Source organism: Schistocerca americana, chromosome 1, assembly GCF_021461395.2.
Source record: "Schistocerca americana isolate TAMUIC-IGC-003095 chromosome 1, iqSchAmer2.1, whole genome shotgun sequence".
NCBI classification, from domain to species: Eukaryota; Metazoa; Arthropoda; class Insecta; order Orthoptera; family Acrididae; genus Schistocerca; species Schistocerca americana.
The window spans coordinates 809,531,763-809,547,987 of NC_060119.1; the positions used below are offsets into that span (position 1 = coordinate 809,531,763).

The 16,225-nt window shown below is 43.9% G+C and overlaps 1 protein-coding gene across 1 annotated transcript in view; it reads left to right on the forward strand.

Annotated features, from left to right (window-relative positions):
• LOC124545816 (serine protease snake-like) overlaps window positions 1–16,225 on the forward strand; it is a 224,964-nt gene that overhangs the window by 113,804 nt on the left and 94,935 nt on the right. Inside the window, exon 3 of the mRNA XM_047124771.1 lies at window positions 2,096–2,205. Coding sequence (XP_046980727.1) covers window positions 2,096–2,205 — 110 coding nt within the window. The remainder of the gene's footprint in view (window positions 1–2,095; window positions 2,206–16,225) is intronic.

Consider the following 16,225-nt stretch of genomic DNA (forward strand, 5'->3'; position numbering starts at 1 on the left):
TATAATACTTTCCTTAACATATTTTTCATGTTCTTTGAATGTTGCTTTACATTAGAACCTTATAAGCGGGCTACTAGCAGTAAAAGGTAGTCTGGGTGGATGACTAGTCGGATATGGGTATCATGTAGAACAAATTGGGAATCCTGGGAGTCTTTCAAAATGTTGGAAGTAGTCACAGTCGAGCTGCAGTAGCCTATTATAAACAGTGTTGTAAGTTATTTAAAAATATTATTAGGGAGGCAAAGAGTGTGTGGTACGCAAATAGAACAGGTAATTCACAGGATAAAATTAAAACCATATGGTCAGTCGTGAAGGAAGTGTTTGGTCAGCAGCAAAAGGTCGACGATATAAAGTCAGTTCACAGTAAAAATATTTGTGTTACAGATAAGTCAGATATATGTACAGTAGATAACAGTCACTTTCTGTGCATTGCTAGTGAATTAAGTAAAAATCTAGTTTCTGCAGGGAATCATATAACTCTCTTGGAAAATACCTTTCCGAGACAGATGTCTGAAATACTCCTCTGTGACACTGACAAGGGGGAGACTGAGTAAATAATTAAATCACTGAAGGCTAAGGACTCTCGTGGATGTGATGGAGTAACTAGCAGAATAATGAAGTATTGTGCTGCACTTGTTAGCCCTGTACTTAGCCATATTTGCAAATTTCTTTCAATAATGGTCAGTTTCCTGAACAGTTAACGTACTCACTTGTAAAGTCGCTTTATAAAAAGGGAGAAAGGGATAATGTGGAAAATTTTAAACCTATTTCTATGCCACCAGTGTTTGCTAAAGTCATTGAAAAGGCTGTGTATGTAAGGATAATTGATCATACTATTTCACATTATTTTTCTGGCAAATGTACCAAATGACCAATATAGAGCAAAACGATATTTCCAAAAAAAAAAAAAAGACGGTAGAGCACTTGGCCGCGAAAGGCAAAGGTACCGAGTTCGAGTCTCGGTCCAGACACAGTTTTAATCTGCCAGGGAGTTTCAGTTTCAATTTTTCTTGTTGGTTTAGTAATGCAGAATGTAATTACTTGAACATTTATTGATAAAATATTTACTGGTGCTAAGTGAAGATTTGTAGAGATTACCAAAAAAGCAAAATTTTTAGAATTTAGTGAGTTTCGGTATTTTAGTTACATAAATCTTTCACGGTTCATTTTTTAGGCGTATCACTATGATTTAAAAAATGATTTTTCCAAATATTATAGTTTTATCATTGAAAATTTAGGAACTTATGCACCATTTAAATGATTTTCTGCGTTCAGACTTAGTACCAGAAAGCCAAAGACCCAGAAATTATCCATTGTAAAATTTGTATATGGCTAAGGAGATGTATTCACTGACAATGATGTCAATTAGCTTTCATCTTTAATTTTCTAGAGTAGTTAGCAAATAATTTTGTAGCTACATACTTTGCATCATTCTGTGCTAGAGTAAGGTTAAACTGTGAATACTGGATGGTAATTTTGTTTATAGTGTGACGTTTCTAAACGGTATTATTATTTTCAGACTAGACACATAATAAAGGAAATTAATGTTCAGGCTCTTTCTGGTGAGTATATTTTTGTACATGAGATTCGAATACGGTTGTTACATTTAAAACAAGTTTCTGTACAAGTATGTTATTCATTACTCACTGTGACATTAACAAATGGAAGCATGCAAATTAAGCTAACTTTCTGAAATTGTCATCATCAAAATCAACCATCACAGAAGGAAAGAAATGTTTCTGAATTTAAGAACTTAGAAAGATGTATAATGTATGATTTACAATAAATTCAAGTTCTTGTCAACTTTCACAAACAGGAATTTGAAACAATCAGTTTCACTTATCTCCTTTTCACCAAACTCTACTGTTATTGGTGACTGTACGGTACATCCTGCATAATGCACAATTTAATGGGAAGTTGCTTTTTTTAAGTAATATCGCATCATTTATTTATATCAAGAATCAAACATGGTGGGACACTATTAGCATGTCATATAATTTGAAAGAGGGCTCATAAATGTCATTTCATCAGTAATAAACAATCTGCGACAGTAATGCATAACGTAGTGTACAGTGGGTGATGTTTTCTGTTGTAGGCGGTGATAGGCTACGGAGATGAGGAGGAGATCGACTGGATGTGCGGCGGCTCCCTCATCAGCGAGACGTATATCTTGACTGCTGCTCACTGCCTCAACAGCCATGAGAAGTGAGTACCTTGCTGTTCTCGACAAAAACTCAGTGGAGGGGTGGTTGTCCAATGACGTCTCGCTTCCTTTCAATGAGTTTTCCAACTTGTGCATATTTCATGTGGATTACTGTGATGGGTATCTTAGCAGTGTGTGTCCACCAATACAGTAAGCTGTATCTGAGAAGGAACCAAATGGATCTTGTCAGCAGAACAGACAAAAATGAAACACATTTCAGGCCCCACGTACCAAATTACTATCATCTAAGGACAAAATTTTTCATACAGAAGAAATATACTCTTAGCAAACTCCCAAAATATTCCATTGTTCTCCCAGCAATGTATGCCATATGAAGATGCATTGGGAATGTATACGTTTTGTTACGAATCAGTATCATCTGAAGGAAAGGAAATGGTTGAAATCCAATGCTAGCCTTCCATATCTTCGTCTAAACAATAAGTGTCTACCAATATCGACGTGATGTCCGATCCTTCGAAGAAAGAGATGTGGAATATAATAAGGAAAAAAATCAGTGAAAGATTAACCTGCATTGCTGTAACAAAGGGCAAACGCTGTGAATACTTAAGAAATATTTCAGACAATACATGTTAGAAGAAAATACAAAATACAAATACACTGACGGAAAAAAATCGCAACACGAAGAAGGAGTTGCGTGACACAAACGAAAGTTGATGGCGTGTTTCTGCATCTGACAAATGATGTCTATTCAAATTTTGCCCGAGCCGCGTAAGAGTAATGCTACTAGTGCCACTATGAGGATGCAAATAGGCTTTGCTTTAAATACACTTTGTAACGGTCGTGAGCGTTAGTTATCTTTAAGACTGGACGTGGTGAGTTGATGTTAGTAAAGAATCCCTTTAAGGTGACACAGACGCCATTATCAGCACCTCACTGAGTTTGTATGAGGCCGTCTAATGGAGCTATGAGAAACTCGATGTTCCTTCTGCGTTACTGCGTAGCCACTGCACATGATTGCTGGCAGCTGTGGTCACGAGTATGTACTGTCGCAAGAAGACCGGCCTCCAGACGGCTAAGAGGCATTGCCGAGAGGGAAGACCATAGTGTTCGGCGTATGGCTCTGGTGCATCGTACTGCATCTGCAGCAGCAATTTGAGCACCAGTTGGCACCACAGTGACACAACGAACTGTTGCAAATCAGTTCCTTCAAGGACAGCTCCGAGCCAGACGCCCTGTAGCGTGCATTCCACTGACCCCAAACAACGGCTATTTGCGATTTCTGTGGTGTTGAGCGAGAACTCACTGGAAGGTAGGGTAGACGTCTATTGTGTTTTCCGATGAAAGCTGGTTCTGCCTCGGTGCCAGTGACAGCCGTATGTTAATTGGGAGAAGGCCAGTGGAGGGCCTGCAGTCAACCTGTCTGCGGCCTAGACACATTGGAACTACATCTGAAGTTGCGATCTGGGGTGCGATTTCGTATGACAGCAGGAGCACTCTCGTGGTTATCCCACGTAGACTGACTGCAGATTTGTTCGACAGTCTGGTGGCTGGACCTGTTGTGCTGCCATTCGTGAACAGCATACCAGGGAATGTTTTCCTACAGGATAACGCTCGGCCACATACCGCTGTTATAGCCCAACACGCTCTACATAGTGTCGACATGCTGCCACGGCCTACGCGATCACCAGATGTGACTCCAGTGAAGCACGTACAGGACATCATCGGATGACAACCCCAGCGTCGTCTACAAACAGCACTAACTGTCCCTATATTAACCAACCAAGCGGAACAGGCATGGAGCTCCATCCCCCAAACTGACACCCGGCACCTGTACTACACAACGCATGCACGTTTTCATGCTTACATTCAACATTATGGCTGTTACACCAGTTATTAATGTACCATCACATCACATTCGCAATCCTTTATCTCGCGCTGACATTAACCTTTCATCTTGCAATTTTTATCAGTTAAATATATTACCTAGACAAATGTATTCCCGTAATTTCTTTACTCTAAATTAATGATTTTTTGGTTTTGTGATTTCTTTTCCGTCAGTTTAATTAGACTATGAACCATGTACCAGGAAGGTATTTTGACTTACTTGACTTAATTTCTTTGGCCCCTATGGGGGCATAAGGCATCAAGGAGAGCTCGCCATCCGTCACTGTCTTTGGCCAATTGCCTCAATTCTGCCCAGGTCTTGCCAACTCTTTTTGCTTCCTCTTCCACTGTGCTGTTCCATGTGCCCCTAGGTCTTACTCTCTTCCTTGTTCCCTGGGGATTCCATTCCAATGCTTTTTTCTCGATGGTTCCATCTGTTTTTCTCAAGGTGTGCCCCAACCAACCCCACTTTCTCTCTCGTATCTGGTCTTCTATAGGTATCTGGTTTGTTATTCGCCAGAGCTCAGAGAGGTATGTACAGGTGAAAAAAAGTAGAAATTCTCCTGAAAGAAATCATCCCTACAAACAGCGAGTTTCAATGTAGAAGGTCAAGGTGGAACGTTCTACGTTCTGTGTTCGTCTCTGTCGCGTTGCTGGGACTTCAGAAGATGCCTGGCCGCCAGAGGAGATGCAGAAATAGGGTCGCGCTTGACTGTCTTGGCTATCTGGTGGGAAGTAACCTGCTGGCAGCAATGGGCAGGAGGAGGTTCACATTTACAGAGGACGTGCGAGCGTTCTCTTGAGCCGAACATAGCTGAAAGGTAGTGCCTGCCTTGTGGAGTATTACTGGCGCTATTAGGTCGGCTGGAGTCTGTCACCTACTGGGTTGCTAAGGCAAATGAGCCTGCTCATGGAATTGTTGCGTTCACATACTGTGGATTATAAGCTGAGGCGTTTTTGTAACAGGCAGTAATTTTATTCTGATCCTATATGTTAAGCGCTGCATCCTGGTTACTTTCTGGCCTGTTTAATCCTTGTGTCGTTCCTCCCGTCAGATGCTGTGATCCAAAGGTGCTTGGCTTATGTTTTGATACTTGTCTGTGTCTAATCGTTTTCCTGGATATGGGTTAGCGATTTGTGGCGAATGTGTCTCGCCGCGTTTCTGAGGAGCGTGGCCGGCTTGTGTACACAAGACGCATTCTGTAGACTACCTGCCCATATTTGTTCTATATCATGCATTCTATCATACTTTAATGTGTCTTGCTTGTTATTAAAGTAGTGTCCTAGCTAGCTAGTTAGTTAAGGTTACTTGTAAGCTACCTGCCTCACATATTACCTAGAACCCTGTATTTTTACGAATATAGTGTTTATTCCACGCTCATCAGCCTTTAATTGATTGATGGTTTTGACATGTCATTAGAGTAGTACTTAACGCTCAGTGCTTGCCCAATTGGCTTAATTCATTGGATTCCTGTATTTTATTAAAATACTGTTTAACTATTTCAGTGCTTGTCAAACTTATTTTATTTATTGGTTTTACATTTAACGAGAATAGTCTTTAATTCTACCTGTATGTGTGTGTTACAGAACAGATTAGCCATTATTGAATGCTTTATTTATCAAGGACTTTATTGTATGATTTGGTCGATCCAGTGACATACACGAAAAGATTTTGCGAAACATTTATCTATTTGGTAAGACAGCTGGCCAGCTGATTACATCAGATCTGTATTACAAGTCAGTTACTACTCTAGAATCTAGCCGCCTGTGTGACAATTACGTTGTCACCTGTTTATTTACGGTTGCTGCTCACCGGCTTAGCTGATCCCGTCTTCTGCGCATTTGGTCAGCTATTGCAGCTGTTCATTTTCCTGTAACGTTTGAAATAAAGCGTTTGGCTTGATATTTTTTTTTTTGTTTCATATCTCGATTGTAGATGATTTACTGCAACTGATTTCTTCTAAATCCTGTTGCAGTAAATCTAAGCTACACCATCTAGAGGTGGTCTTTAATATAAGTTCAATCTGATGTTTTGCTCTGCCATTGCGCTGTAAAGCTTTCTGTGTTTAAGATCCTCCAAAATAGTTACCAATTTCTGTATGTCCTGAAGCACATTCACCAACTGTAAACTTGTTACATGACCGCCGTCTGTTAATTCTGTTACCATGTATTTGTCGTAAATTCTATTAAGGTCCCTTGTCGTGTAATTCTGTCCACTTAAGTTTGGCGGTGTTACATGTGTACTGGTCTTTATAGCGCAGGTATCATCTCCCTTAATGAAAATTGTGTATACAATTGTATTACATAAGACGATTTTGACGTGCTAGATATTAACGATTGTGCCTCAAACTGTCTGTGCTGTAGTTAATAATAATTATCTTATTTGTCTTGACCTCTAGCTCATCGTTAACCACTCGTGCTGCAACTAATTGAAATTTTAAATTATTCTTGTATTGCAGGAAGATCCTTATCGTTGGACCCTATGCGATTTGCGCAGTTGCTAAGGATCATTTTTTGATTGGTCTTTACCTGTAACTCTTCGTTAATCACTTGCGCAGCAGCTACTTAAAACTTTGACCTGCTTAGTATTGAATTTTTTGATATTTTCGTCTTGGCATTCTAATGCGGGGTAATCTATGTTGTCTTATAATTATTATCTTATTCCCATGCATGTCAAGGGTTGTAAAAATTTTAATTCTTGGTCAGTAAATTACTGTTCTAGTAAACTTTATTTTGTGATCGCAGTACCTTGCCACTTCCCAACCAGCCTCCTACCGCTTCACAATGCACGTAATCCATTGTTTTTCCAACCAGTAGAATCCATCTATAAAATGTGATTCTCAGTCGTCTGCTAAATGTTTACCTATTCATCGGACGCAAGACATTTGACAACTTAAAAAGTGTTTAAATACAGGAACAGGTGGAATTAAGAGGGGCCAAAATCTGGCGAATGTCATGGTAACCTGCAATTCTGGTAACTCAGCTTCTTCGATGCTCTCACACCATTGACGTGTAGCGCTACAAATCTATGAGAAGGTGCAGTGTAAAACGACTGTAGCTGTTGGTAGCTGGTAACTGAGAGATGTCGCCAGTTCAGTTACAGCAAACATCTACATCTACATCTACATTGATACACCGCAAGCCACCCAACGGTGTGTGGCGGAGGGCACTTTACATGCCACTGTCATTACCTCCCTTTCCTGTTCCAGTCGCGTATGGTTCGCGGGAAGAACGACTGTCTGAAAGCCTCCGTGCGCGCTCTAATCTCTCTAATTTTACATTCGTGATCTCCTCGGGAAGTATAAGTAGGGGGAAGCAATATATTCGATACCTCATCCAGAAACGCACCCTCTCGAAACCTGGCGAGCAAGCTACACCGCGATGCAGAGCGCCTCTCTTGCAGAGTCTGCCACTTGAGTTTATTAAACATCTCCGTAACGCTATCACGGTTACCAAATAACCCAGTGACGAAACGCGCCGCTCTTCTTTGGATCTTCTCTATCTCCTCCATCAACCCAACCTGGTACGGATCCCACACTGATGAGCAATACTCAAGTATAGGTCGAACGAGTGTTTTGTAAGCCAACTCCTTTGTTGATGGACTACATTTTCTAAGCACTCTCCCAATGAATCTCAACCTGGTACCCGCCTTACCAACAATTAGTTTTATATGATCATTCCACTTCAAATCGTTCCGTACGCATACTCCCAGATATTTTACAGAAGCAACTGCTACCAGTGTTTGTTCCGCTATCATATAATCATACAATAAAGGATCCTTCTTTCTATGTATTCGCAATACATTACATTTGTCTATGTTAAGGGTCAGTTGCCACTCCCTGCACCAAGTGCCTATCCGCTGCAGATCTTCCTGTATTTCGCTACAATTTTCTAATGCAGCAACTTCTCTGTATACTACAGCATCATCCGCGAAAAGCCGCATGGAACTTCCGACACCATCTACTAAGTCATTTATATATATTGTGAAAAGCAATGGTCCCATAACACTCCCCTGTGGGACGCCAGAGGTTACTTTAACGTCTGTAGACGTCTCTCCATTGATAACAACATGCTGTGTTCTGTTTGCTAAAAACTCTTCAATCCAGCCACACAGCTGGTCTGATATTCCGTAGGCTCTTACTTTGTTTATCAGGCGACAGTGCGGAACTGTATCGAACGCCTTCCGGAAGTCAAGAGAAATAGCATCTACCTGGGAGCCTGTATCTAATATTTTCTGGGTCTCATGAACAAATAAGGCGAGTTGGGTCTCACACGATCGCTGTTTCCGGAATCCATGTTGATTCCTACATAGTAGATTCTGGGTTTCCAGAAATGACATGATACGCGAGCAAAAAACATGTTCTAAAATTCTACAAGAGATCGACGTAAGAGATATAGGTCTATAGTTTTGCGCATCTGCTCGACGACCCTTCTTGAAGACTGGGACTATCTGTGCTCTTTTCCAATCATTTGGAACCCTCCGTTCCTCTAGAGACTTGCGGTACACGGCTGTTAGAAGGGGGGCAAGTTCTTTCGCGTACTCTGTGTAGAATCGAATTGGTATCCTATCAGGTCCAGTGGACTTTCCTCTATTGAGTGATTCCAGTTGCTTTTCTATTCCTTGGACACTTATTTCGATGTCAGCCATTTTTTCGTTTATGCGAGGATTTAGAGAAGGAACTGCAGTGCGGTCTTCCTCTGTGAAACAGCTTTGGAAAAAGGTGTTTAGTATTTCAGCTTTACGCGTGTCATCCTCTGTTTCAATGCCATCATCATCCCGTAGTGTCTGGATATGCTGTTTCGAGCCACTTACTGATTTAACGTAAGACCAGAACTTCCTAGGATTTTCTGTCAAGTCGGTACATAGAATTTTACTTTCGAATTCAATGAACGCTTCACGCATAGCCCTCCTTACGCTAACTTTGACATCGTTTAGCTTCTGTTTGTCTGAGAGGTTTTGGCTGCGTTTAAACTTGGTGTGGAGCTCTCTTTGCTTTCGCAGTAGTTTCCTAACTTTGTTGTTGTACCACGGTGGGTTTTTCCCGTCCCTCACAGTTTTACTCGGCACGTACCTGTCTAAAACGCATTTTACGATTGCCTTGAACTTTTTCCATAAACACTCAACATTGTCAGTGTCGGAACAGAAATTTTCGTTTTGATCTGTTAGGTAGTCTGAAATCTGCCTTCTATTACTCTTGCTAAACAGATAAACCTTCCTCCCTTTTTTTATATTCCTATTAACTTCCATATTCAGGGATGCTGCAACGGCCTTATGATCACTGATTCCCTGTTCTGTACATACAGAATTGAAAAGTTCGGGTCTGTTTGTTATCAGTAGGTCCAAGATGTTATCTCCACGAGTCGGTTCTCTGTTTAATTGCTCGAGGTAATTTTCGGATAGTGCACTCAGTATAATGTCACTCGATGCTCTGTTCCTACCACCCGTCCTAAACATCTGAGTGTCCCAGTCTATATCTGGTAAATTGAAATCTCCACCTAAGACTATAACATGCTGAGAAAATTTATGTGAAATGTATTCCAAATTTTCTCTCAGTTGTTCTGCCACTAATGCTGCTGAGTCGGGAGGTCGGTAAAAGGAGCCAATTATTAACCTAGTTCGGTTGTTTAGTGTAACCTCCACCCATAATAATTCACAGGAACTATCCACTTCTACTTCACTACAGGATAAACTACTACTAACAGCGATGAACACTCCACCGCCGGTTGCATGCAATCTATCCTTTCTAAACACCGTGTGTACCTTTGTAAAAATTTCGGCAGAATTTATCTCTGGCTTAAGCCAGCTTTCTGTACCTATAACGATTTCAGCTTCGGTGCTTTCTATCAGCGCTTGAAGTTCCGGTACTTTACCAACGCAGCTTCGACAGTTGACAATTACAATACCGATTGCTGCTTGGTCCCCGCATGTCCTGACTTTGCCCCGCACCCGTTGAGGCTGTTGCCCTTTCTGTACTTGCCCAAGGCCATCTAACCTAAAAAACCGCCCAGCCCACGCCACACAACCCCTGCTACCCGTGTAGCCGCTTGTTGCGTGTAGTGGATTCCTGACCTATCCAGCGGAACCCGAAACCCCACCACCCTATGGCGCAAGTCAAGGAATCTGCAGCCCACACGGTCGCAGAACCGTCTCAGCCTCTGATTCAGACCCTCCACTCGGCTCTGTACCAAAGGTCCGCAGTCAGTCCTGTCGACGATGCTGCAGATGGTGAGCTCTGCTTTCATCCCGCTAGCGAGACTGGCAGTCTTCACCAAATCAGATAGCCGCCGGAAGCCAGAGAGGATTTCCTCCGATCCATAGCGACACACATCATTGGTGCCGACATGAGCGACCACCTGCAGATGGGTGCACCCTGTACCCTTCATGGCATCCGGAAGGACCCTTTCCACATCTGGAATGACTCCCCCGGTATGCACACGGAGTGCACATTGGTTTTCTTCCCCTCTCTTGCTGCCATTTCCCTAAGGGGCCCCATTACGCGCCTGACGTTGGAGCTCCCAACTACCAGTAAGCCCACCCTCTGCGACTGCCCGGATCTCGCAGACTGAGGGGCAACCTCTGGAACAGGACAAGCAGCCATGTCAGGCCGAAGATCAGTATCAGCCTGAGACAGAGCCTGAAACCGGTTCGTCAGACAAACTGGAGAGGCTTTCCGTTCAGCCCTCCGGAATGTCTTTCGCCCCCTGCCACACCTTGAAACGACCTCCCACTCTACCACAGGTGAGGGATCAGCCTCAATGCGGGCAGTATGTCGGGCAACCACAGTCGTAGTCCGATCAGGGGATGCGTGGGACGAGCTGGCCGTCCCCGACAAACCCCCATCCCGACCCCCACAGTGATGCCCATTGGCAACAGCCTCAAGCTGTGTGACCGAAGCCAACACTGCCTGAAGCTGGGAGCGAAGGGATGCCAACTCAGCCTGCATCCGAACACAGCAGTTGCAGTCCCTATCCATGCTAAAAACTGTTTTGCTAAGAACGTCTGAACTAATCTACAGAGAGCGCAAACAAATCGACAAAATTTAAACGGTTATTAAAATACAAGATTGCCTAGTAAATGCAGTAATGCTGCTACTTGCGCACTGCTGACACTGCTCGGCGGCGGAAGGAGACTAAGCGAAATTACACTATTCAGGTACTAAAACACGATGCTACACTCTCAAATACTATAATACGCCCGAAATTTATGAATTAAACAATGCAAGAACCAAAAACACGCAAAGAAATTAAGAGTTAAACTATGTAACAAATGAGTGAGCTAGGAGTATACGACTTGCTGCTCAGCTGCTTATCCAACGGCGGCAGGTAGCACACTGACTGCGACCAACCGACACTGGCCGTTCAAAACAAAACAGTAGACAAACGACTACGCGAATTTACACTATTCAGGTACTAAAACGCGATGCTACAACTCTCAAATACTATAATACGCTCGAAATTTATGAATTAAACAATGCAAGTACCAAAAACACGCAAAGAAATTAAGAATTAAACTATGTAACAAATGAGTGAGCTAGGAGTATACGACTTGCTGCTGCAGCTGCTTATCCAACGGCGGCAGGGAGCACTACTTTGAGACGGGTCAAGCCACCAGACGCGGAGATCACATAGAGTTCCCAGCAGCAGACACGAGTTTTTGTCTCTGCCGCAATACCGGCGTCCTGTACCAGGTCGTCCCTTCACACACATAGTGCCAGAGCGCAGAGGGCCTTAGCAGCAGCCAGACTCCTGCGCTGGGGGCTGTGGGCTGCGGCCTGTGCACAGCAACCGCCTTGGATGACTGCAGTGGCCGCGCCTACACCCTGCACGCAGTGACTGCCTGGGCGGGGTTACTCATCGCAGAATTGGCTACCTTTGCCAGATTCCTTTTCTCCTTAGTGAGCCACTGACACCTGGTATTTGTGGCTCTGGCACCATAGTAGCGTGCAGTCGTCGAGCGCAGGAGTCAGCAAACTTGGGCGCGCCTGCGTTGCAGGCAGCTGGATGGTAGCTTGCTGTCAGCTGACAGCCACTTGCACTCTTCCCACGGAGTGGGACGTTGGTCGCCTCTACACATCAACACAGCCGCTTCTATCTGCGACTTCACTGGTCTGCTTCCCCACTCAGACCTCCGCGGTCTGCGGTCCCGGCACTGCAGACACCACATCACCCGAGAGTATATACAATGAAGCGCCAAAGAAACTGATATAAACAACCGTACTCAAATACAAATAGTGTAAACAGGCAGAATACGGCGCTGCGGTCGGCAACGCCTGTATAAGACAACAAGTGCGTGGCGTAGTTGTTAGATGGGTGACTGCTACAGTAGAAGCTTACCAAGTTTTGAATGAGTTTGAACGTCATGTTATAGCCAGCGCACGAGCGATGGGACAAAGTATCTCCGAGTTAGCGATAAAGTGGGGATTTTCTAGTACGACCACTTCACGAGTTTACTGTGAATATCAGGAATCCGGCTAAACATAAAATATCCGACATCGCTGCGGCCGTAATAAGAACCTGCAAGAACGGGACCAACGCCGATTGAAGAGAATCGTTCAACGTGACAGAAGTGCAAATCTGTCGCAAATTGCTGCAGATTTCAATGCTGGGCCATCAGCAAGTGTTAGAGTGCGGACCATTCAATGAAATATCGTCGATATGGGCTTACGGAGACGAAGCCCCACTCGTTTACTCATGATGACTGCACGACATACAACTGTACTCTTCGCCTGGGCCCGTCAACACCGACATTGGACTGTTCATAAATCGTTTCAAATTGTATCGAGCGGTTGGACGTGCACGGGTATGGAGACAACCTCATGAATTGATGGACCTTGCATGTCAGCAGGGGACTGTTCAAGCTGGTGGAGGTTGTGTAATGGTCTGGGAAATGTGCAGTTGGAGTGATATGGGACCCCTGATACGTCTAGATACGCCTCTGACAGGTGACACCTACGTAAGCATCCTGTCTGGTCACCTGCGTCCATTCATGTTCATTGTGCATTTAGAAAGATTTAGGCAATTCCAGCAGGACAATGTGACACCCCACATGTCCAGAATCGCTAAAGAGTGGTTCCAGGAACACTCGTCTGAGTTTAAACACATCCGCTGTCCACCAAATTCCCCAAACGTGAACGTTATTCAGCATATCTGGGATGCCTTTCAGAGTGCCGTTGAGAAGAGGTCTCCACACCCTTGTACTCTTACGGATTTATGGACAGCCCTGCTGGATTCATTGTGTCAGTTCCCTGCAGGACTATGTCAGACATTAGTCGTGTCCATGCCACGTCGTGTTGCGGCACTTCTGCGTGCTCGCGGGGGCCCTACACGGTAGTCAGGTGTATCAGCTTCTTCGGCTCTTCAGTGTAATTGGCGTCAGAAATGGCGGTGGCGTCGCCAGTGGGTTGTCTCGTTCATTCAGTATGACGTCTGGAACACGGCCTGCAGTGTCAATTCGAGGATGAGTGAGAGAACTATTGCTTATTCTTGATTGTGATAGAAATGGGGTCTAGTAGGTAGTGTCGCCTTAACTTAAGAGCTACTTTGTTTAGGACAGAGGAACCAGCAAATGTGTCTGTGTTTCGGGGCAAAAGCAAGAAGCAGTATTTGCAGCCTGTTACATGTTGTAACATAGTGTGCTTGTGCGCTCTGTCCTGTGCGCTGAGCCAGTATCTGTAATTTGCTTACGTGCCACCGTTGAGACCAAGTTTCGAGGAAGTGTAGAGAATTTGAATGATTAATGATAAAGCGTAAAGCGTGATTTTTTGTTCTTTTTTCTGTTTAGGAATTGTGGTGTATTTATGTAGTGCCTTTTGTGTGTTAATGAAAGGTAAAGGTGTTTCAGCGGCAGAGCCAGAGACACAGGGCTTTTCGTAGTCAGAGTCAATGCCTTTGTTAACAGAAAAGGCAGCAGAGCTGTCGGCAGGAAACACAGGACAGTAGGGGCAAACGGCGGTCAAGTATGAGCAGATAGGATTGCCCCAGTTACGAGGTCATGAGCTAGATCAGGCTGCCGCCAAATGGCTTTTATGGAAGGTCGTTTGAGGGTGTGGTGTCGTTCATGGAGAACCTGACGATGTCGGCCGGTATTAGTTGCTTGTCAGATAGACAGTTGTTGTGGGTGGCAAAATTACGTCTAGTAGAAGAGGCAGAAACTTTTGTGAGCTGCACAAGAGCACTGAGAAAAGCAGAGACGTTCGAGCAGTTAAAGCAGGGAGTTCTACTGAGGTACAGGAAGCAGAACAGAGCAAGATTATTTTGGGAACGATAGAGGATATTGCCGACAGAATAAGGAAAGTGAATGTACTCACGTATCAGCTGGGACAGAATGACGAAGCAAATAGAGCTGCAGGAAGCCGAGCAAAGGGCGCTCACCACTTTTCCGGGAGGCTTACCACCGGATAAATCAAGAGGGGTGGCCACAGGTGCTCCTAAGCATCTCCATCCTGCTGGTAGGTTGGCAATGGAATGTGAGGAAATCGATACATCAACAGGTGTACGTAATGAGCGTAGGGTATTCTCCATAAAAGTGAGGTTTAGCGGATGTGGGCATACGGCGCATGTGCAGAGGCAGTGCTAGTGGAGTAAAGGCAACATGTATCACCAACGGAGTTATCATCATAACAGTAACAGAAGTGAACGGGAAGGAAGTAAGCAGCCATTGAACACAAGAGAGAACCCGAATTCCACCGAAAGACGTCCCCATTAGACTTAGATGCTATGAGTACGTAAGCAGAGACAGAATGTGCAATAGTACATATTGTATGTATTGTATGTAAAAGCTTTTATTGGACAAAGGGGCACATGTGTCAGTAGCCAGTAGGAATTAGTGGGTCAGCATCAATGGAAAGCACCACGCTACGGGTTGTGTGAGGTAAGCGATAATGATGTAAGACCATTGGGATCAGTGGATATTGATTTTCAAATGGGAGCAGCTCGGTTTAAGCAGTGTGTGAAAGTAGTGCTTTATGTAAACAATGGTTACAACATGATACGAGTGTTGAATTTTTTGCGTCAACGTCATGCTAAAAGTAACCTTTGGAGACATGTGGTGGAATTTAGTGGGAATACATTCCAGCTACAAGAAGCCATCGCCAATGTAGACCTATTGCGCAAAGTACGTCTATTTTGTTGGGCAATCCAAGTAAACTACGTACAAGTACACTAAGACTTGAATCAGATGACTGTGCGCCAGGTAACACCAGAAGATTTCTTTGACTTACGAGTCGATTTTTTTCCAGTCATCAGTCTTTTGAATGGTTTGATGCAGCCCTCCACGAATTACTCTCCTGTGTCTACCCCTCAGAAGGGGAAGGCCTCAGACATGGCCAACCGATTCGGCTCAAATTTGGCAGGTCGCTTGTGTACAACTTAAAACTAAGGAATAAAAGATATTTTGGGTCAACACCCCCGCGTTTTTGAGAAAATCGCCCAGAAAGGTTACGACGAGCAATCGACTCAAAATTGGAGGGATCGATAGATAATTGTAAATAGAGCATTTTTCATCATCAGGTATGGGTCCGCAAACGCATACTTTTCCAGAAATCGAGGTAAGATACTTTTACAACTGCCGTTCTGTAACCACATGCTAAATGCTGCCGGCCGAAGTGGCCGTGCGGTTAAAGGCGCTGCAGTCTGGAGCCGCAAGACCGCTACGGTCGCGGGTTCGAATCCTGCCTCGGGCATGGATGTTTGTGATGTCCTTAGGTTAGTTAGGTTTAACTAGTTCTAAGTTCTAGGGGACTAATGACCTCAGCAGTTGAGTCCCATAGTGCTCAGACCCATTTGAACCATTTTTTGCTAAATGCTTCTAGTCGACAGCACCGACATCGCCGGCACGGTAGCTCAGCGTGTTTGGTCAGAGGGTTAGCTGCCCTCTAAACTAAAAAAAAAAAAACTCAGTTAATCGATCAAGAACGAGCTCAAACGGATGTCTTACGACGTCCGCCCCGAGCAGATGCGACGAACGAAAGCGAAAAAATGAGATTAATAAAAAAAGATAGCGCAACGGTCAAGGTAAGTGGCTGGGAATTGGAGAACCCGCGCTCGAATCTTGAAGAAACCTAGCAGATGTTCTTCTTTTCGTTTGTATTTTTCCATATCTCAATTGATTGGGATAGGAGGGTTAATAAGGTAAGTAAATCAACAAGGAATGATAATAATAAGATAGGCAAAATAAAT